This window comes from Oryctolagus cuniculus, chromosome 1 (assembly GCF_051225735.1).
Source record: "Oryctolagus cuniculus isolate XC-2025 breed Fujian yellow rabbit chromosome 1, ASM5122573v1, whole genome shotgun sequence".
In the NCBI taxonomy this organism is placed as follows: domain Eukaryota; kingdom Metazoa; phylum Chordata; class Mammalia; order Lagomorpha; family Leporidae; genus Oryctolagus; species Oryctolagus cuniculus.
The window spans coordinates 123,852,237-123,875,042 of NC_142867.1; the positions used below are offsets into that span (position 1 = coordinate 123,852,237).

General features: G+C 48.7%; 1 protein-coding gene across 8 annotated transcripts in view; it reads right to left on the minus strand.

Annotated features, from left to right (window-relative positions):
• Window positions 1–17,300, minus strand: part of NFRKB (nuclear factor related to kappaB binding protein) — a 40,879-nt gene extending 23,579 nt beyond the window's left edge. For 3 of the 8 annotated variants that reach the window (XM_008259232.5, XM_089314285.1, XM_008259224.5), the window contains exons 1-12: window positions 17,165–17,300; window positions 13,842–14,013; window positions 10,609–10,810; window positions 7,472–7,599; window positions 4,392–4,566; window positions 3,722–3,859; window positions 3,057–3,130; window positions 2,220–2,304; window positions 1,669–1,849; window positions 1,320–1,428; window positions 1,023–1,149; window positions 707–772 (exon numbers count right to left, since the gene is read on the minus strand). In XM_008259232.5, the coding sequence (XP_008257454.1) occupies window positions 707–772; window positions 1,023–1,149; window positions 1,320–1,428; window positions 1,669–1,849; window positions 2,220–2,304; window positions 3,057–3,130; window positions 3,722–3,859; window positions 4,392–4,566; window positions 7,472–7,599; window positions 10,609–10,810; window positions 13,842–13,976 (1,420 nt within the window). In that variant the 5' untranslated portion in view covers window positions 13,977–14,013; window positions 17,165–17,300. Of the gene's footprint in view, window positions 1–706; window positions 773–1,022; window positions 1,150–1,319; window positions 1,429–1,668; window positions 1,850–2,219; window positions 2,305–3,056; window positions 3,131–3,721; window positions 3,860–4,391; window positions 4,567–7,471; window positions 7,600–10,608; window positions 10,811–13,841; window positions 14,014–15,488; window positions 15,664–17,164 lie in introns of all 8 variants that reach the window. The other 5 variants (XM_089314274.1, XM_070065527.2, XM_051847900.3 and 2 more) reach the window with 3 other exon arrangements.
• Between the last annotated feature and the right edge of the window lie 5,506 nt (window positions 17,301–22,806).

The following is a 22,806-nucleotide window of genomic DNA, read 5'->3' on the forward strand; positions in this document are numbered from 1 at the left end:
GGGTGAACCAACAGAAGGAAGACCTTTCTCTCTGTCTCTCTCACTAACTCTGCCTGTCCAAAAAAAAAAAAAAAAAAAAAAGATGCAGGTAATGGGAATTTATAAAGTTCAAACAAAAGTAAGGACTCTGTTCTTTAGAAATAGTTTATCTGGAGCTACCCAACATATCCTGAGCAGTAAAACCCATTTTTAGGAAAGAAAAATAATTGTATTACAAATTAATCCCAAATCCCTGGTTTAATATAAATGTTGACAGTAATTAAAAACAGCACTGCAGATTTAAATTTATCTGATTCATGTCTCAGCTCCGCTACTTCTGATCCAGCTTCCTGCTTATACATCCAGAAAGACAGCAAATCATGACCCAAGTACTTTGCCCAGCCATACCCACATGGGAAATCAGAATGAAGTTCCTGGCTCCTGGTTTCAGTCGGGCCCAGCCCCAGCTACTGTAGGCATTTAGGAAGTGAACCAGTAGCGAGAAGACCTCGCTCTCTCTTAGCCTCTCCCTGTTACTTTGTGTTTCAAATAAATAAATAAATCTTTCTTAAAGGGTCTTGAAGGATTCCTCCACACAGCAAATAAGCCCTAACAGATTCCTTTCTGACAATCTGCTGGACTGTAATGATTGAAAGGCAAACGAAGCTTAGGGTAGGAAATGGAAGAATAAAAACCTATGTTGGAGTAGATCATATGAATAACTTACCAAGCAATTTCCACTGCTGGGTTTTCTCTTTGAATTCAACAAATGGAGAGAAACTGGAAGGAACGGCTGCAAGAAATGAAGAACCTAACAAGTCACACAGGTCACAGAGAACGCTGAACTCAGAACAAGTAACATGCACCCTGAGTTCTGGGCGGGCTTCTGAATGGCTCACAGTGTCTCAGGCTAGCACACCTCTCAGGAATGGCATTAGACAAAGGGGTCATGAATTAGATGAGCCAAGCTACCCTTTATTGTAAACTTCCTTAGACAAAAGGGAAAAAAAAAGACACTGACCCTACCAAACGATGTACCTTACCTCGGCTCTCTCCAGCAAGGTACTGCAGGGCTGGCAACACCAACTCGGCCCAGTTGGGGGCTGCAGAGAACCAGCTGTTGAGGGAGCTGGCTGGAGACGACTGCCAGTCCAAAACCCGTTCCTCTAGCTGAGGGAGTAAAGGCAGAACCCAGTGAGACTTCTCTTCTACACCAGCAATTCCATGTACGCTCACTTTGCCCAGTCCACAAACCAAGTTAGAGGAGCCAGCAGAGAGCTACCATTAAAGACGTCAACAACTGGAAATGATCAAATCATTTGTGACTCTTCCAAAATTACCATAGGGAGGCTAGCCTGATTCTCCAGCAGCAAGATCTCCAGCAGCAGGGAAAAGAAACTGGAAGATATCTCATTGATTCCAAGGCAAGGCTTCAGGTCTTCAAGGGGCCTAATAAGGAAAGAAAACACGTAAGAACAACCAGAAAGATCAAGAACACATCCTTACATTTGGTCACCACCCCTCTCCCTCCAGGTCACCTGGCAGCCCTCAAAGTTCATGACAGTAGCACACAGTACACTTTCCCAGCAGGAAGCACCCTTATAGCCAGCTCATACGAGCCCCAGGAGACGGGGCACCACCCTGGGCTTATTTTTCACCCCAAGCATCACCCGTCTCATGCTCACTTACTCTTCCTTGATAGCAGGTATTGCCAGTGGAGATGGGGCCTGGGAGAGAGGTGGGACCCCGTCAGCACTGCTCAGGGGCTCAGCCAGATCCTCTGCCTCTGATTTGATCATTTTTATTTTCTTCTTTTTCTTCTCCTCTTTTTCCTTAACCTTTTTTTTAAGGACTGCCAGATCATATAGGGCTAGAACAAAAAAAGTAACACAAGTCACAGGACTGCACTTTGTACATAAGGAGGTGACAGCCTTCTTGGCATTGTATTTGGCCAAGGCCCACCAGACAGAAGTCTCAATAATAAGATTTGTTTTTTAGACTTTCAGATTTTTTTTAAACAAAACAACTAGCAACTTCCAGCTCAATTTTAACATCTGTTAAAGAGTTTAATGTACTGGTGCGTTGACTGTAAACTCACTTCCCACCTGCCAAACAAAACAAAGGTTATCAGCATGGAAAAAGCAGTGGCTTCACTGACTTTCTCACATGTGGAGAGGCTCCTGTGGTTTAACACTGCAGTCAAGTGCCGTGAAGGCTACCCGGAGGGGACCGTCATTTACCTGCCAGAGAGCCCTTCCTGCCAGCATTCACGCGAGTCATGATGTCATTGAGGGTCAGGTCTCCCGTCAAAAGGTCCGGGTGATCCTAGGTGGGACATTCAGAGGTCAAAAATGGTCCAAACACTGATGCTGACTTTACCAGTTTACCTAACATACACAAACAGATGTTACATACACTTGAGGAAATCATGCAGAATTAAAAATGTACAGAGATAAAAACTACTGCTCTTCCTTCAGGTGCACAGAGAACACGGTGCTGATCTTTCTATCGTATGGTGTTTACAACTTACGCAGCTCCTCTGCATTCCTCATCTCAGCTACTTTTCAGGTACCACCCTATGTCACAAGACCCGAAAATGGAGTTTCGAGACGTTAGGGGATCTGCAGGAAGGACAGGGAATGCAATTCCGAGTTCTTCTCTCTGCATGTGCCTTAGACAGACGGCTTTGTCTCTAACCCCTGCCTCGGCACTCTGGACTGCACAGAGTGGAGTAATGCCAACAGCACGGTGCGCAGAGCGCAGGCTGACTCAGTGCTGCCACCTCCGGCTGCAGCACCAAGAGCAAGTCTTTCACTTCTCTGAGCACTGGGGAAATGCAGATAACGATTCATTTGCCAGTGTCCTTGGCAAGAAAAAAGTGGGCACTGTTAAGCATGCCTTATAAAGTCAAAGCGTTCCCACTGTCTCACACCTCTGCCGCCTCTCCTGCGGTTCCTGTCCCCCAGGAATGACCAGGCACACAAATGAGGCAGTGGCTATCTGCTACCTTCCTCAGGGCAGACAACACAGACAGCAAACTGAGAACCGCTCGCGGCCACACCCTCTCCCCCTCTTACTGGTTGGTGCTTCCGTTTCTCGTGGTGCTTCTTTAACATTATCTTCAGGTCACTGTCCCCCAGTTCTATTTTATCTGAGAGAAAACGAACCAAACCTTACGTACTAGGTCATTCAACACCACATGCTCCAATCTGAATCTTTCTGGTCACTTGTGACATTCAAAAGTAAGGTATCTCCGAGTTTCCTTTCTGACTCCCATAAACGTTTAAGTACCCCAAATCTTGACACAGTCACAGGATCAACATTTCCCCTCTATTATACATTGGTCAGTAAATTACTTCCATTACTTGGCTGGTCCTAAAACACAATAAAAGTTCTTAACATTCTTCCTTAATTCTTATTCCAAACAAAAGTCCTCCCTCAATTTCAGACGTTCTAAGGAACTGCCACGGCTCAGGCTCCCCTTTTTGTCCTATTACTGAATCGTCCGCTGGTATTGCTAGTCTAAGATTCTGCTTTCTTTAGCAGGTAATTTTCAAAACAAAGACAAGAAAGGCAGGCCCATCTCCAGATGTACAATAGTGGAATGGTACAAAACCTTCTCCAGATGGCTTAATTCCAGGGAGCACTGCTGTCCTGGCCTGTGAGACCCCAGGCCCCACCTCCCTCTGTGGGGGTTCTTGGATCCACACTGTGACCCCAGCAGTCTCAGTTCAGTGCTCACCTGCGGTTTTCATATCCGTGGTACAAAGCGTGGGCACCACCCGCAGGGGCACCGCAGGACTAGGAGAACGTGCTGGAGAGCTCGGAAGCCATGAGCTGAGATCTTCAAAAGAAAATTGTTCTTGTAAATCCAACGTGGCTGTGGACTCCAATAGGGGAGATTGGGTAAGTGGCCATTTGGATTCAACAAGGCTAAGCCACCAACATGGAGGCCAGGGTTCCACACTCCTTTCTGACCCTTCCCCAGATGAGCTGGAGCACACTTAGGTCATTTAAACGGCTTTTCCAGGAAGAGAGACTTCAACAGAGTGATGGGGTCACACTGCAGCAGGCCAACAGTCACTACTACTCGCCTGTAAGGGGGAAAAGCAGTTCTCTCAAGTGGCACCAAGGGACCACGCAGGCCTATGGTGAAGACAGCCCTGCCATGCAGAGGTTCAACCGACAGGTTCTCCTCTAAGCTCAAATGCCACCCGAGCACAAGGGTAAAATGCACATACAGTTACTACCACTAACAACAATGTCTCGGCAACCCAAAAGCCCAGGGACACTATCCCCACTACCACCCCCCAGACTAGACAACAATGCTGGGGAAACAACAGGCTCCCACTGGCTCCAACGGGGTAAGCAGCTGACCTAGACGAGACGCCCCAGTGCCCAGGGACACGCACCTTCTTCATCAGAGGACAGGGCCGTGTCGCCACACTCCTCCTTCACTTCCCTCAGGACCTTCAGGTAGCGCTGCTGGGCCCGCCACTCCCGCTCCTCGGGGCTGCGCGATGGTGAGGGGCGCTTCTGCCGCACAGGAAGGGCAGGTCCGCCCCGTCGGGCCATCTCCAGGAGATCCTAGGAAGAGACCAGATGAGGTACACACCATCACCTCACTCTTGTTCTGGAACCACGCACACCTGTCAAGTCTGTATGACATTCTCTTCAGTGTTAAGCTTCCCTCTCATCACAGAAAAAGATGCCAGGATGTTATTCCCTCCCTCTGGTCATAGAAAAAAATGTCAAATTAAAAACAAACAAGGGGTCAGCGCTGTGGTGTAGTGGGTAAAGCTGCCCCCTGCAGTGCCAGCATCCCATATGGGCACCAGTTTGTCCTGGCTGCTCCACTTCCAAACCAGCTCTCTGCTATGGCCTGGGAAAGCAGTAGAAGATGGCCCAAGTCTTTGGGCCCCTGCACCCACGTGGGAGACCTGGAAGAAGCTCCTGGCTCCTGATCAGCCCAGCTCTGGCCACTGCAGCCATCTGGGGGGTGAACCAGTGGATGGAAGACCTCTCTGCTGCCTCTCTGTAACTCTGTCTTTCAAATAAATAAATCTTTAAAAAAAAAAAAAAAAAAATAGGCCAGCGCCGCGGCTCATTAGGCTAATCCTCCGCCTTGCGGCGCCGGCACACCGGGTTGTAGTCCCGGCCGGGGCACCGGATTCTGTCCCGGTTGCCCCTCTTCCAGGCCAGCTCTCTGCTGTGGCCAGGGAGTGCAGTGGAGGATGGCCCAAGTCCTTGGGCCCTGCACCCCACAGGAGACCAGGAGAAGTACCTGGCTCCTGCCATCAGATCAGCACGGTGCACCAGCCGCAGCACGCCGGTCGTGGCAGCCATTGCAGGGTGAACCAATGGCAAAAGGAAGACCTTTCTCTGTGTGTCTCTCTCTCACTGTCCACTCTGTCAAAAAAATTTAAAAAAAAATTAAAAAAAAAAAAAAAGAAGAAGATGGCCCAACTCCTTGGGCCCCTACACCACATGGGAGACCCCGAAGAAGTTCTTGGCTCCGGGCTCCGGGCTCCTGGCTCGGCAAGTTCCGGCCATTGCAGCCATCTGGGGAGTGAACCAGCAAATGGAAGACCTCTCTGCCTCTGCTTCTAACTCTGCCTTTCAAATAAATAAATCTTAAAAAAACTCATTAAAAAACACAAACAATGGGGCCGGCACTGTGGTGCAGTGGGTTAACGCCCTGGCCTGGGGCACTGGCATCCCATATGGGTGCTGGTTCGAGACCCAGCTGCTCCACTTCCTGTCCAGCTCTCTGCTGTGGCCCGGGATAGCAGTGGAAGATGCCCAAGTCCTTGGACCCCTGCACCCACGTGAGAGACCCGGAAGAAGCTCGTGGCTCCTGGCTTTGGATCGGCGCAGCTCTGGCCGTTGCGGCCATCTGGAGAGTGAACTATCGGATGGAAGACCTCTCTCTCTCTGCCTCTCCTCTCTCTGTGTAACTCTGACTTTCAAATAAATAAACCTTTAAAAAAAAAAGAGTCATTCAAATAAACAGGGTCTATATTGATTAAAAAATGGGAAGCCCTAAAGTGCAGATCTGGCCAGCTGTTGTGGGACAGCAGTTTAAATCAACCTCCTGGAATGTCCGCATCCTTAAAGGAGTGCCTGGGATGGAGCCCTGCCTCTACTTCTGGTCCAGCTCCTGGCTAACGTGCACTCTGCAAGACAGCAGATGCTGAGTCAAGTACTTGGGTCCCTGCCTGCCACGCTCATTTAGGAGATCCCCACAGGAGTTCCTCAATCCTAGCTTCAGCCTGGCTACTGCAAGAATTTGGGGAGTGAATCAGCAAACAGAAGGTCTCTACCTCACTATCTCACTCCACCACTTCTATAAGGAAAAAAATCTGAAATGTTTTGAGTGTTGACATGATACCACAAGTGCAAAATTCTACCTCTGACCTCATGGGATGGGTTGTAGTCAAAACACAGGTGCCCTAAAATAATTGTATAAGATTATCTTCAGGTCATATGTATACAGTGAACACGAAACATAAATTTCACTTGTAGATTTGAGTTCCATCCTAAGATGTCTTATGTAGAGGCAAATTATCCAAAATAAATAAATAAATAAAGCTCAAAAAGAGAAATGCCTTCTGCTCCCAAACATTTCTGATAAGCACTATTCAACCTGTATTACAAAATCCAAAGGCTAAGTGCGGACTTGTTTCACTGAAACTCTGAGAATGAACATTTGTGACAGCAGACAACCAAGTATTTCTACAATGAAGCATAACAGACCATTCAACTCAAGGCAACCTTATCTCTAGAGAATTTCCAGGCTGGTCCCACCCGGGGGCCTTTAGACATGGTGCGCTCCAACCCACTGCAGCATCCGGTGGCCTGCGTGCACTTGGACGCGCTTCAATTCCAGAGAATCCTAGTTTCCTTAATAACCCATAAGGGACCTGAAATTCCCTTTTCCAGGTAAATTTTGAAGCTACTGCATTTCATCAATTTTCGGAAGCACTTTTTTTCTGTTTTAAAATCTCTGAAATCGGCACATTTTTAAGTCGGTGAGATGACACAGCTTAACTGTGCTGTAGCTCAGTTGAAAGCATTTCTTCTTAGTGATATGTAAGAAAAATTGGCAGCTGAACAAACTTTAATTGATACTTCTTAATTTCTAGATATTTAATTATTTTTGTTTACTTGAAAGGCAGCGACAGAAATCTCCCATTTTCTAGTTCACTACCAAACGCCCATAATCAGCAAAGCTGCCGCAAGCTGAAGCAGAAGCCAGGCACTCAATTCAGGTCCCCCACATGGGTGGCAGAGACCCAGTTACCTGAGCCATCCGCACTGCCTCCCAGGTGCATATCAGCAGGAAGTGAAATCAGGACTCCACTAGAGGCCGCAAGCATCCCAGGTGGCATCTTATCCATCAGGCCACACGCCTGCCCTGAACAATTCCTGAGCCCACAGGAGCTGTGAGGTCCCCGCCCACGTCTTATATCCAGGTGCCAGCATTACTTACACTCCGGGAAGCAAGAATCTGCTTCAGCAGCCGATGGAAATACTGCTGCTGAGAATTGAGGTATCGCTTGTACTGTGACTTGAAGCATAGCTGTCGATACTTGACCACCTCAGGGTTAAAATGTCCATCTTAAAAAAAAATAGAGCTACAATCACACACATATCAGTCGACAAATAGTTAATGAGTATTCAAGATGTTGTACTTTGTTCCATAGAATTGAAGGGAAAAGTGAACATTTAAGAATTTAGGAAAAAAGAACCGAACGAAAGGAAAAGCAATGACAGCTCAGTGAAGACTGAAACCCTAAGCAGCAGGCAACACAACTGTCTTCAGCCACCGGAAACAGGGCACTTGTCGGAGTGAGATATGCAGACATTCCTGCCTTCAGATTCCTTGTCCAGACCCGCACCAGACTCACACACTGTTCTGGGAGAAACACAGCACAACAGCCAGTACTAACACTCACTAGGCCCCCCACATAGCCCCTACCCCTCTAAAGCCAAACAGAGTTCCCTCACTTCTGCTCTATCAGAGACTAAGACCCCCAGCCTCCGTAAAACAGATCTAGGCCAGTCAAAGGGTACTTCCTATTTAAACTAATCACCCATCAAATGAGCAAATTCTTTTTTAAAACTGATTTATTTGACAGAGTGAGAGAAAGAGAGACAGAAAGAAGTCTTCCATCCAATGGTTCACTCTTCAAGCACCCACAATAGCTGGAGCTGGGCCGTGACGCAAAGCCAAGAGCCAGAAATACCACCTGGGTTTCCCACTGAGTGGAAGGAACCTAAGTACTTAGGCAATCTCTGGCTGCCTCCCAGGATACGTATTAGCAGGAAGCTGGATCACAAGTAGAGGCAGAACTCAATTCCAGGCACTCTGACATCAGATGGAGGCATCTAAGGTGGGGCTTAACCCACTAAGCCACATACCCCGGGAATGCTAATTTTATTATTTTTTTAAATGTCTATTTTCACCTACTTGAAAAGTATAGCAACAGAAAAAGACATAGATAGAGAAAGAGAGAGAGATCTTCCTTTCACTTATCCACTCCCTAAATGCTCACCAACAGCCAGGACTGGGGAAGGCTGAAGCTGGAAGCCTGAAACTCCATCCTGGTCTCTCATATGGGTGGGAGGGGCCCAGGCACTAAAGCCATGATCCACTGCCTCCTAGGACACATTAGCATGAAGCTGGATCAGAAGCAGAGCAGCGGGGACTGGAACCAGCACTCCAGTAAGGGACGAGGGCATCCTGAGCAGTTTTAGCTCACTAAGCCACAATGTCCGCTTGTTCCCCCTCATCCTAGAATGCTCATTTTAAACCATTAAGATAATGAGAGAGTTAAAATAGTAAGTCTGCTCTCTCCAGTCTTCAGCAGCTGTCAAGACATCCAATTTAACAAAACTCAGGGAGATGTGACCACCTTTCAGGCCCTCCACCCAAACCAATGTTACTCCCAGAGAGAGGGGAAGAAGAGGCTTCCCTCGCCCCCCGCAGGAAAGAGAGCAACCTGTGATGGCAGTCTCATCCTCTTTCCCCACCAACAGAAGAGAACACAAATGGGTGAAACAGGCTTTTAGGAAGTAAGATTACCCCATGGTCCCAAAGTATCACCCTACACACTGTACACACTGCTTAATTATAAAACATACAGTGTTTAAAATCAAGAGGTCTGGGGCCAGTGTCGGGCTGAAGTGGGTAAAGCCACTGCCTGCAATGCTGGTATCCTGTACATGTACCGATTTGACTTCCAGCTGCTCCACTTCTGATTCAGTCCCTGCTTATGGCCTGGGAAAAGCAGTGGAAGATGGCTAAAGTGTTTCGGACTCTCCCTACCACTCACACGGGAGACCTTAAAGATGCTACTGGCTTTGGCCTGGCCCACAGCTAGCTGTTGTGGCCATCTAGAGAGTGAACCAGCAGGTTGAAGATCTCTCTTTGTCTCTGTAATGCCTTCAAAATAAATCAATCTTTTTTGGGGGGAAGATTTATTTTATTTATTTGAAAATCAGCATTACAGAGAGTGAGTTTCCATCCGCTTGTTCATTCCCCAGATGGGCACAAAGGCCAAGGCTGGGCCAGGTCAAAGCCAGGAGACAGAAGCTTCATCTGGGTCTCCCATATGGGTGAAGGGGTCCAAGCACTTGGGCCATCCTCCGCTGCTTTCCCAGGCACATTAGCAGGGAGCTGGATCAGAAGTGGAGCAGCCAGGACTCAAACCAGTGCCCACATGGATGCCAACACTGTAGGCAACGGCTTAACTGGTTATACCACAACATCAGCCCCCATAAATAAATCTTTAAAAAAAAAAGAAATCAAGAGGTCTGGCAGATACCACTTAAGCAAGTGATCAAAAAAGGCACTACCACAAATAGAAAAACTGCTACCATGTGCCTGCTCCTCAGGTAATGTGATGGGGAAAACATTTCCCACCTGATACTCTTGTCAACAATATTCAAGGCAAACCTACTTGTAAGGAAACAAATTCCCAGAAAGCAGAACATGTCATGACTGGAGTGTCCTGGACTCTTCATAAAGAAGAGTGTATTCTGAAAAATAACAACAAAAACAGGCAGAAGGCCCTAAAGGGCTAAAGAGACCGAAGACTCCAACACCATGCATGAACCCTGAACAGATCCTAGAGTTAAACAACTATCAAAGACATCTCAAGAGCAACCAAAAAGATCTAAACATGGAATATTCTATATAATTTGCTCAACGCAAAATTTCTTGGATTTGACGACAGGACTGAGCTTAGGTGGAAGAATGCCCTTATTAAGGGAGATACACACGCTGAAGTGCCTGGCAGGGAAGTGCGTATGCAGGTATGCACACAGATTCACAGGCAATAAAGCAACTGGCAAAACTATTATTAAAACCTTTAATGACCAGTCATAAATGGCACCTTGGGACGCTGGTGATGTACTTCTTGACCATCGTTAGATGATCACACAGCTAAGTTTTTTCAATGCAAGTCAACCTACTAAGAAGCCCAGTATCATACAAAACCACTCTCTACTGGGTCAGTTTGTGTACCTGAGAACAAACAGAATAAAGGGAAGGAAAGAGCACCCACATAAACGAGTGTGGCCCGCCCTTCACCTCCCTCAGAACGAGAACCCTGAGCTGCAGACCTCGGAAAAGCTTCTGGGCGATGTGCAGAGGGTTTCCGAAGCGGAAGTTCTCCCCACTGAACAGGGCGAGCACAAGCTCCTTCTGCTGTTCAGGGCTGTCCTCGGGAAAGCGAGGCAGGAACTGCCGCAGGTGTGCGCGCTGAGACTCACTCAGCACTTCCTGCCACGTCGCCAGGCTGACCACATCGAAGAAAATCTCGGGCTGGGAGCATGTGGGGGAAAGCAAACAAGAGCACAGTAAGCTTTCAGGCATGTGCAGTAAGATGTATCTAACACAATTTACCATGTTAGTGATTTTTCAACGCACAGTCCAGTGGCTTTAGGCACATTCACATTTGCAGTACAACCATCATCACCCTCCAAGTTTTTAAAACAAACTGAAATTTCAGCGATCTTTATAAAATTCTCAAAACTTGGGTTATTAAAGACTACATGTAAACCACAATCTTATACCCAACAGTAAATAATAATCCAGAAGCAAATGGTCTCAGCACTGCAGAGAGAACCCCATTTGGAAGCCATCTCTGCTAACAAGGGTTTGATCGTGACCCTCTGAATTCAGCTGAGACTGAAGGGCAGGAGAGATTAACTTGGCAGGAAAGATCTTCAGAGGCTGAGGTCACCTGCTAAGGGAGAGAAGAAACAGGACAGAGGAGTTCATTCTCAACTCACTGGATATATACTGGACACCTTCTGGGAGCTAAGTACTAGCCTGACTGCCTTTATATTGTCTGGAGGGGAGAACTAGTAAAGAAGCAACTACAATGCAGTTAAAGGGGTGACAGGTGCACACATCCCAGACTCGTGGTGACAGTGTGCCCACCAGAGAGTGAGAATTTTAAGACAACAGGGGGACAAAGAAAGGCAAAAAAGGTACTGGGAGAGGGAGTTAGAAATCCACAGAGCAAAAACATAAAAACTAAGGAAAAATTCACACGAAAGCAAGGATAGCAGGTACCTGGTGAGGAAACGGAGAGGGATGAGATGCGGAGGGGGTCATGGGGGTTTAAATGGTATTGGTGGCATTCTTAACCTAGGTGATGGCCTCATGCATGTTTTATTATTGCTTAAACGGTATATATTAGGAGTCCTCAAAAAGTTCATGGAAAATATGTATCATGAAAAAGTTAAGACATGGACTTCAAAACTTTTGCATGAAAATAAACTTGTATTTTCACACAAAACTTTTTAAGTACCCTTATGCATGCATTTCATATGCTTTTCTTATATGCAATTTTTTTAACATTTCATTTTAATTATAAAAAGAGTTCAGACAGCTTGGCTAGGTCAAGGACAGGAGATGGGAAGGCAGTAGAGAAAAGCAAAGGACTTGTAAACATGTTGAGTATTTGGGACTATGCACCAGGGACAACAGAAAGCCAGGAAGGGTTTAAACAGAAGACAACTCAGAAATCCTACTGGCTACCAGGAATCTCCACATAAACTGGTGTAAAATCTTCCCCTGCAAACCTACTTTTACACACAATCTTTTTTTTTTTTTTTTTTTTTTTTTTTGACAGGCAGAGTGGACAGTGAGAGACAGAGACATAGAGAAAGGTCTTCCTTTTCCGTTGGTTCACCCCCCAGTGGCTGCTGCGGCCAGCGCACCGCGCTGATCCGAAGCCAGGAGCCAGGTGCTTCTCCTGGTCTCCCATGCAGGTGCAGGGCCCAAACGACTGGGCCGCCCTCACTGCCTTCCCAGGCCACAGCAGAGAGCTGGACTGGAAGAGGAGCAACCAGGACAGAACTGGTGCCCCTACCGGAACTAGAACCTGGAGTGCCGGCACCACAGGCCGAGGATTAGCCTATTGAGCCGCGGTGCCGGCCATTACACACAATCTTACTCCAAGCACTTAACTCAGTGCCTGGCACGCTGTAGTGTTAATAAAACAAGCATCTGCTGACTAAATGAATGACACAGTTCTTTGAAAGGGTATGCTAAGGAAATAGACGAGAAGGAAGAATACCAACTGTAGGTGGGAGGGTCAGAGAAGGGCACAATGGTGGCTTTCATTCCATCCACACTGTCTTACAGTTTATGAAAAGACAATGAAACAGATGTGACTGTATGAAATTATCTCCTAAGACTGGGTGATGTGCAAACGAGGGTTTGCCACATTATATTCAAAATCTGTATGCCCAAGATATAGCCCCCAAAAATTCCATGCTTAAATGAATGGTTTCAGCTGCACACTGATTTGTACATAATAAGCACTCAATAAATGGTAGCCACCATAGTAAACATGCTGATATCCTATCCTAGGGCACTATTACTTGGTCAGAAGGTTTAATGGTTCCAAATACTACTAACCATTTTAATATAAACACATACATAAATCCACTCCCAAAATATGCCATCTTTGTTAAACTGATGAAAATTATCTTATTAAAAAACAAAGTTTTGGGTGGGCATTTGGTCTAGCCATAAAAGACACCAGTGTTCTGTGGGCTGGCACTGTGGCATAGTGGGTAAAGCCGCTGCCTGCAGTGCCAGCATCTCATCTGGGTACTGGTTCAAGTCCCAGCTGCTCCACTTCTGATTCAACTTTCTGCTATGGCCTGGGAAAGCAGAAGATGGCCCAAGTCCTTGGGCCCCTGCACCCACGTGGGAGACCTGGAAGAAGTACCTGGCTCCTGGCTTTGGATCAGCGCAAGCTCTGGCCATTGTGGCCAATTGGGGAGTGAACCAGCGAAGGGAAGACCTCTCTCTCTCTCTCTAATTCTGACTTTCAAATAAATAAATAAATCTTAAAAAAAAAAAAAAAAAGATGAGATGGGGCTGGCACTGTGGTGTGGAAGGTTAAGCGTCTGCCTGCAGTGCTGACAGCCCATATGGGCACTAGTTCAGGTCTTGGCTGCTCTACTTCCAACCCAGCTACCTGCTGATGAGCCTGGGATGGCAGCAAAAAACGGTTCAAGTGTTTGGGCCCCTTCACCTACGTGGGAGATCCAAAGAAGCTCCTGGCTTTGGTCTGGCCCAGCCCTGGCCATGCGGCCAGTTGGGGAGTGAACCAACGGATGGAAGACCTCTCTCTGCCTCTGTCTCTCCTTTTGTCTGTACCTCTGCCTTTCAAATAAATAAATAAATCTTAAAAAAAAGAGAGAGAGAGAGAATGCATACAACGCAAACAATGAACAGCAGCACAGAAGACTAACAACATATAGAGAGTTCCAAACGGCTGCTACTCCGAGGCTGGGAGAGAGCAAAGGATTGCAGGGATGTTTCCACTCACGTCCTCCAGGAGGTCCTCCGGCAGGCTGACCCTGGTGCCTCCCAGCAGGCAGTCCTCCATGATGCGGGTGCCATGGCCGTCTCCACATGGACCAAGTTCCAGGGGATCCGTCAGCATGTGGTCCAAGGAATCCATCGGTTATTTCCACAGGCACTCTGGACAAATCAGGCATCTTGAGAGAGAAAGGCAGAAACCCCAGGGATGTGGTTTGTCCTTATCCTTCACCATTACACCCAGAATGCAAGTCAACAGCCTTCTCCCTCCCCCCAGCACTGCGCTCCCACTGGAAGTTTCAGTCTACGGCCACTCCTACATTCAGACATTTCTTACACCTCTATTACACAGAGGAGTAAGGCGAAACTCACAGTTTAAACAATAACCACATCGCGGTCCACAATGTAAACTTCATAGGCCTAGAATCTACTACAACAGAATTTCTTTAGCAACTGTTGGCTTTTTTAAAGCCTTTTTTTTTGTTCCTTTACAAAAGTATATTTACCGGAAATCCACATGCAGTAGTAAACTAAGTGAGACACTAACAGAAACTTCATGAGGGTGTATGCATTAAGTGCCAGACCTTTCATATTGCATTTAATTCTTAAACTATGCAACGTATGGTTACATGGGCTACATCTATTCTACACATATTAAAACTACAAATATCAGAAAAAAAAAAAAAAAAAGGCCAGCGCTGCGGCTCACTGGGCTAATCCTCCGCCTGCGGCGCCGGCACACCGGGTTCTAGTCCCGGTCGGGGCGCCAGATTCTTTGCCGGTTGCCCCTCGTCCAGGCCAGCTCTCTGCTGTGGCCCGGGAGTGCAGTAGAGGATGGCCCAAGTCCATGGCACCCCATGAGAGACCAGGAGAAGCACCTGGCTCCTGCCATCGGATCAGCGCAGTGCGCCGGCCATTGGAGGGTGAACCAACGGCAAAAAAGGAAGACCTTTCTCTCTGACTCTCTCTCTCTCTCTCACTGTCCACTCTGCCTGTCAAAAAAAACAACAACAACAACAACAAAAAAATACAAATATTAGAAAGGAGTTAAGTGACTCACTCAACCTGAGAAACAGTACCAAAAATGAGTTTTGACTGCAAACCCATGTTCTTTTTTTTTTTTTTTTTTTTTTTTTTTGACAGGCAGAGTGGACAGTGAGAGAGAGAGACAGAGAGAAAGGTCTTCCTTTGCCGTTGTTCACCCTCCAATGGCTGCCGCGGCCGGCGCGCTGCGGCCGGGGCACCGCGCCGATCCGGTGGCAGGAGCCAGGAGCCAGGTGCTTTTCCTGGTCTCCCATGGGGTGCAGGGCCCAAGCACCTGGGCCATCCTCCACTGCACTCCCTGGCCACAGCAGAGGGCTGGCCTGGAAGAGGGGCAACCGGGACAGAATCCGGCACCCCGACCGGGACTAGAACCCGGTGTGCCGGCGCCGCAGGCGGAGGATTAGCCTAGTGAGCCGCGGCGCCGGCCTCAAACCCATGTTCTTAACACTATACTGTGTACATCATCTCTCGTACAAAATCTCAATTTAAACCATGCCTACAGGACAGTGTTGTGGTGTAGTGGGTTAAGCCACTGTCTGCAATGCCGGCATTCAGCCACTAGTTTGAATTCCAGCTATTCCGCTTCTAATCCAGCTCCCCGCTAATGTACCTGGAAAATCAGCAGAGGATGGCTCAAGTGCTTGGGCCACGGCACCTACATGGGAGAACTGGAAGAAGCTCCTGGTTTCAGCCTGGCACAAGCCCGGCTGTTGTAGCCATTTAAGGAGTGAATTGGTGAATGGAAGAGATCTCTCTCTCTCTCTCTGACTTTCAAATAAATAAATCTAGAGAAAAAAATGCAAAGAAGCTTCTTAAGACTATTAGTCCACATAAACGCCCACGATAAGCATAAAGTCTGTGGTCAATCTGCCGTTAGTGGGTCGCTCTGATCCGTATAATCACGTAAGTAATGCTATTTTTCTCCTTCCTGCAATAACTGAACAGTATGGCCACCTTTCAGAAAAACACAAATGGAAGCATTTTCAGGGAGCATCTCCAAGGCTCAAGGATAAAGCTGACGTCACAGAACTGAATACTAAAGGGACTATGGAGAGCTTGAATTCAAACGCTGCACACGCATCTGCCAAACCTGTTCTCTCGAGCTCCTGTTCCTACCAAACGGGCTAATACAAGCACATTAAAACAGAAGGAAGAAATGGACAGTCGAAATGCCAGACCCTTCCCCCAGATCTGCCACTACTTCCATTCTGCAAACCTTGTCTCACCAGGGGTCCATCTCTGTAAGAGGAGGAGGAGCTGGACCAGGTCCTCCCTACTTTTATCTGCAACCCTGGAATCTGGCAATGACTAATCAGATGAGTGGCAGTTCCTATCTCCCAAAGTAGGTACCTCTCATCCCCCGCTGTCAAACTGTCACAGAGCCGACCTATAACACTACATCTCAAACGAAGCACCTGTCCGCTCACTTATTTCAAGTTCTCCTGGAGACTTTTTACAGATACAGCAGGAAGAGCACCGTTGAATCAGGGTAGCGTGAATGGGAGCCCCAGGCCCAGTGTGCCCCACCGCCCCCGCCCCGCAGCACAGGGCTGTGCACTCAGCCACGAAGGCAGGTGAGAAAGCACGTGGCGGAGGAGCGGGACACGGGACAGCGGGGAGAAAGTGCAAGAAGCAACCTGATGCTTATGAGACAACCCTCTCCACGCACCCGGCAGGGGAGCGCGTAGCAGCTGCAAGGCGCGCTTCCCCCCTGCTCCCCCCCAGGGAGGCTCACCTCTAACCGAAACCCGCTCACTTGCCTCTTCCAATTCTCCAACGCCGGTGCATGCCCACCTACATCTAACCTATTACAGAGATAACCTTGACCCTGAACAACAACAGTTCAACTTAAAAAAAAAAAAAAAAAAAAGCGGGCCGCGGCCACGGCGTTGGAACCCCGGAAGCCAAGCAGTGTGAGAATCGGGGCGCCCTGAACCCTACACCCCACCGGGCAGGCCTCTCCAGTTGGCCTTGCCCCTGCACCTGGGCTAACTTTACCTCACGGACCTACCACAATACAGAAGCTAAACACTGGCTCCTCCCGGAGCCTCCGCCGGCTCCAACCCCGCGCCCCAGAAGCAGACCCCTCCCCAACAACCCCGCCACGGCCTCAGCCCGGGTCCCGCCCCTCCCCCACACCGTGCCTAACCCTAACCCCCACCCACCTGGGCCGCTCCGCGCCCCGCCCCAGGACCGCATGGACAGCGACCTCAAAGACCCCGCCGCCTCCCCGCCTCGCGCCTCCGCGACACTTTAACCCTTTCACGGCCCCCTGCTCACCCTCACCTAAACCGCGGGCACGGGTCTCCCGGCCCCCAGCGCTCCTCGGGCCGCGGGTTCCCGGACGAGCTCGCTCCCGCCAGGCGTCTGGGTGCGTGCACGCTCCGGGCTACGGGCGGCGGAAGGGGCGGAGCCTCGAGGGGCGGGGCCTGGGAGTGCGGGGCGGGGCTGCGGTGGGCGGGGCCTGCAGCGGCGTGTGCTCGCGCGTTGGACGGAGCGGAGCCGCCCAGGGCGGTGCTGGGTTTCGGGGTTGTAAATTCCAGTCGGCGGCGTGTTTTTTTCCGGGCGGTTTGGGCGCTTCCAGAAAACAGACAGGTGTCCGTGTTCTCAGTCGAGGCTCCAGAGGCCATGAGCGAATGCAGGGCTATTGGCTGACGTTCACACACAGCATCCCCTGCCCCAGGCTCTGCACTGAGCCCTTCTGTCCAGCTCCGCACCGCGCGTGCCCGGTTTCGCAGTCGGGGAAACCACAGTTTCTCGGGGTTCAGCCCGTTCCCCTAGATGTCCTCCTCATGGCTGCCTCCCATCCCTGGGCCCTTCACGCCCAGAAAGAAAACAGACACATCGAAGAAGCGTATTTTAAATGATTAAGCTCTGCAATGTTCCTCCCACGCCCTCTCCTCTCACTCGCTCAGACTGCGCGTTCCGGGCATTCCCACCAGCTCTCGGGTCTCTCCGATGGACGGACACATTCGCTGGCCGGTGCGCCTCTCCCGCAGCGCAGTCGCACGGGGTCCAGGGTCCCCGCCTCCGCCGGCTCCACCGACTCCCTCCAGACTGCTGGGAGGTTTCTGAACCCACGTATAAATGGCAGTGGAACATCATTCCCTAGTCGTCAATATTCCCCTCGCCTTGGGACTGTAGAAGAGCGGAGAAACAGTCAAAACTTTATAAACTGCCATTTTTATTTTTAACCTTTTTGAGAGCAGTTTTAGGCTCACAACAAAATGAAACGAAAACCTCAGAGATTTCCCCGTTAACTCACCGCCTCCACGCAGGCATGGGGCCCCTCTGTCACCAAAATCTCCCAGCAGCTGAAAGACCTCCGTCCACACATCGTTATCTGCCATTACAGCATAATACAGTTGTTCCACTGTCTGAAAAATCAGCTGTGCCCCACTCATCCACCCCTTGCCTCTATCCCAGGCAGCCCTTGTTTTTTTTGTTTTTTTTTTTTTTGGTTTTTTTTTTTTGTTTTTTTTTTTTTTTACTGTTTCTGTAGTATTGCCTTTATCAGAATGTCACAGAGTTAGAATCTTATACTATGTGGCCTTTTCAGATGGGCTTCTTTTCACTTAGGGATATATATTTAAGTTTCCTCTTGATAGTTCATTTGTTTTCATAGTTGTTTTTTTTTTTTTAAGATTTATTTATTTGAAAGTTGGAGTGACAGAGAGGCAGAGAGAGAGAGAGAGAGAGAGATATCTTCCATCAACTGGTTCACTCCCCAGATGGCTGTAACAGCTGGAGCTGGGCCAATCGGAAGCCAGGAGCCAGCTCCCCGACTCTTCCAGGTCACCCATGCAGGTGCAGGGGCTCAAGCACCTGGACCATCTTCTACTGCTTTCCCAGGCCATAGCAGAGAGCTGGATCGGAAGTGGAGCAGCAAGGTCTGGAACCGGCACCCACATGGGATGCCGGCACTGCAAGCAGAGGCTTTACCTGCTATGCCACAGCACCGGCCCTGGACATAACTTTTTAATTCCTTTGGGTAACTGCTGGGTCCTCTGGAAGGAGTATGCTTAGTTTGGTAAGAAACTACCCAACTGCCTTCCAAAATGGATATGTAATTTACATTCCCACGGGCAGTTAATGGGCATTCCTCCAGCTCCATACCGTCACCTGCATTGGGATTGCCAACGTTCTGGATTTGGGCCATTCTAACAACCCTGTTGGTAAGTATCTCAAGTATTTTAAAAATACATTTATTTGACAGAATGACAGAGAGAGGGGGAGTCTCCTATCTGCTGGTTTACTCCCCAAGTGGCCACACAGCCAGGTCAGGGCCAGGCTGAAGCCGGGAACCTGAAACTCCACCTGGGTCTCCACATGGGTGGCAGGGCTCCTCCCCAAAGTGCTGCCTTTTATGCAGACCTGAGATTCGGACTTTTACCTTTTCCTTCTCTCTACAAAACTTCTTGGATGTATCTTGCGAAACAAGTCAACTAGCAAAAATTCTCTCAGCTTTTCCTTGTGATGCGAGTTGTTTCTCCTTCGTTTTGAATAATAATTCCATGGGTGCAACGTTCTAGTTTGGTCTTTTCACTGTCTCTCGACACTTTACTCACTCCACTTTGCCTGCTTTCATGGTTTCTGAGGAGAAACCAGACTGAATGTTATCTTACCCCATGACAGACAGGTAGGGGGTTGGGGTTTGGTTTTTAATCCACTGGCTTTTTTTGGGGGGGGCCTTCTTTGCTAATTAAAAAAATTACTCTTTTTTTTTGGAAGGCAGAGAAGGAGAGAGAGAGAGAGAGAGAGAGAGAGAGAGAGAGAGAGAGAGAAATCTCCCAGCTGCTGGTTTATACCTCAAATGCACTCAAGAACCCAGGCTGGGCCAAAGCCACAAACCCAGAGTTTAATCCAGGTCTCCCAGGTGGATCATAGGGATTCAAAAACTTGAGCTTCACTTGCTGCATCCCAAGGTGCGTATTAGCAGGAAGCTGGATGGGAACTGGCACTGGGTCTTGGTATCAGGCACTTCAATATGGAATGTGGGGAGCCAACACTGTGGTGTGGTAGGCCAAGCCTCCGCCTGCAGTGCCGGCATTCCATATGGGCAATGGTTCAAGTCTCAGCTGCTCCACTTCCAATCCAGTTCCCAACAAGTCCACCTTGCAAAGGAGCAGAAGATGGCCCAAGTGCTTGGACCCTGCACCCACATGGGAGACCCAGAAGAAACTCCTGGCTTCTGGCTTTGGTCTGGCCCAGCCCTGGCCATTGAGGCCATTTGGAGAGTGAACCAGCAGATGGAAGATCTCTCTGCCTCTCCCTCTTTCTCTAACTCTGCCTTTCAAATATGAAATAAATACATCTTTTAAAATATGTGGAATACATGAGTCCCGAGTGGCAACCACTGCGCCACACGCCAACTCTGATATTTTTATGATCTTCTGTAGTTTTTTTTTTTTTTTTTTTTTTTTTTGACAGGCAGAGTGGACAGTGAGAGAGAGAAACAGAGAGAAAGGTCTTCCTTTGCCGTTGGTTCACCCTCCAATGGCCGCCGCGGCCGGCGCGCTACGGCTGGCGCACCGCGCTGATCCGTTGGCAGGAGCCAGGAGCTTTTCCTGGTCTCCCATGGGGTGCAGGGCCCAAGCACCTGGGCCATCCTCCACTGCACTCCCTGGCCACAGCAGAGAGCTGGCCTGGAAGAGGGGCAACCGGGACAGAATCCGGCGCCCCGACCGGGACTAGAACCCGGTGTGCTGGCGCCGCTAGGTGGAGGATTAGCCTAGTGAGCCGCGGTGCCGGCCGATCTTCTGTAGTTTTCAAGTGATATACTTCAGTGTAGATGGTATTTTTGCCATTTATTATACTTGGTGTTCTCTAGCTTCCTGGGGCTGTAGCTTGGTGTCTGACATTAATTGCAGTAAATTCTCAGTCAATACTTTCTCTAATATTTCTTCTGTTCCTTTCCTCTCTTTCTGGCATTCCTATTACATGTATGAAATATAAAGATATCTCTTGTAGCTCTCCCACAGTTCTGGGATATTCTATCATTTCTTTCCCCAATTTTGTTCTCTTTTGCTTTTCAGTTCTGGATGCTTCTACTGATTTTTTTTTAAAGCATTTATTTGTTTATTTGAAAGACAGAGTTACACAGAGAGAGGAGAGGCAGAGAGAGAGAGAGAGAGAGGTCTTCCATCCACTGGTTTACTCCCCAATTGGCCGCAACGACCACAGCTGCGCCGATCCGAAGCCAGGAGCCAGGAGCTTCTTCCTGGTCTCCCATGCAGGTGCAGGGGCCCAAGGCCGTGGGCCATCTTCCACTGCTTTCCCAGTCGATAGCAGAGAGCTGGATCAGAAGTGGAGCTACCGGGTCTGGAACTGGCGCCCCTATAGGATGCCGGCACTGCAGGCGGCAGCCTTACCCGCTATGCCACAGCGCAGGCCCCTGGATGCTTCTATTGATCCTTTTTTTTTTTTTTTTTTTTAATTTTTTGACAGGCAGAGTGGACAGTGAGAGAGAGAGACAGAGAGAAAGGTCTTCCTTTGCCGTTGGTTCACCCTCCAATGGCTGCCGCGCTGATCCGATAGCAGAAGCCAGGTGCTTCTCCTGGTCTCCCTTGGGGTGCAGGGCCCAAGCACTTGGGCCATCCTCCACTGCACTCCCAGGCCACAGCAGAGAGCTGGCCTGGAAGAGGGGCAACCGGGACAGAATCCGACGTCCCAACGGGGACTAGAACCCGGTGTGCCAGTGCCACAAGGCGGAGGATTAGCCTAGTGAGCCACGGCGCTGGCCTCTATTGATCCTTAAGCTCAGACTCTTTGCTCGAGCGTACTCCAGCTCCTAAGTCCATCAAAGCAGTCCTCATTGCCGCCATTGTCTCATCTCTAATGCTTCTTTTTGATTCCATCTTAAACTTTTCATCTCTCTGCTTCCGTGATCCATTTTTCTTGCATGCTGGCTACTTCATCCACTGGGCGCTGTTAGCGTACTGATTATCATCGTTCCAAAACCAGTCTGACAAAGTCTACATGGCTGCCACATCTGAAGCTGGTTCTGACACTTGCTCTGTTTCTTCAAAGGGTGTCCTTTGTCTTGTAATTTTTTTTTTTTTTTTTTTTTTTTTTTTTTTTTTTTTTTACTTGAGAGTTGCACACATGACCTAGGTAAAAAGACCTTCTGAAAGTAGGCTGCAAAGTGGCAGTAAGGTGGTGGGAGAGGGAGTTCTCTGTGTCAGCGTATAGGCCTGCAAAGTTCGCCAGTGCAAAGTTCGCCACTTAGGTGGGACAGGATGGCTCACGTGGCCCAGGGTTTGGGCCTGGGTCCACTTCCCTAGTCCTGGGTCAGCCAGGCTGTGCTGCCGCCTCAGTTTCTGGGGGTGGGCCCCATTAAGGGGAACAGAGTGCTCTGGCAAATTCTCAAATGATTCCTGGTCCCTTTCCTTGCTTGAAAGCTTGAAGGGATTTTTCTGTTAACTTTACATGAGAATTGGCCAAATTCCTAGAAGCAACACTTAGAAAACTGAGGGTCCCTTTTTATCCCCTCCCAGTGCCTGGCTCCCCTTGGAGTTTTTAATCCCTCAGACTTGTGCACACTGAGCCACCAGCCATGGCTCACAGCCAGTAGAGATCCCTGTAGAGGGTTCTGTTCATGGGCTTCTGCTCCGTGAGTTGTGATTCTCCATCTTCATGTCTGTCCAATTTTGGAAGCAGCAGGCTGCCCTATGAGCTCAGCCCCTTGAGTCTCTGATGGATCCAGGAAGAGTTCATGATTTTTCAGTTTGTTCAGCTTTTGACTCGTTATTGGGATGGAGGGGCGACTTCCAAGCTCCCTACAGGCCAGACTAGAAACCAGAAGTTAAGTTGTAACATTCAAAAGAAAAAAAATTTAATCATCTCAATAGTTTTTTTTTTTTTTTTAAAGAGAGATGTATTTATTTGAAAAGGCAGAGTTACAGAGAGGCAGAGAGAGGGAGAGAGAG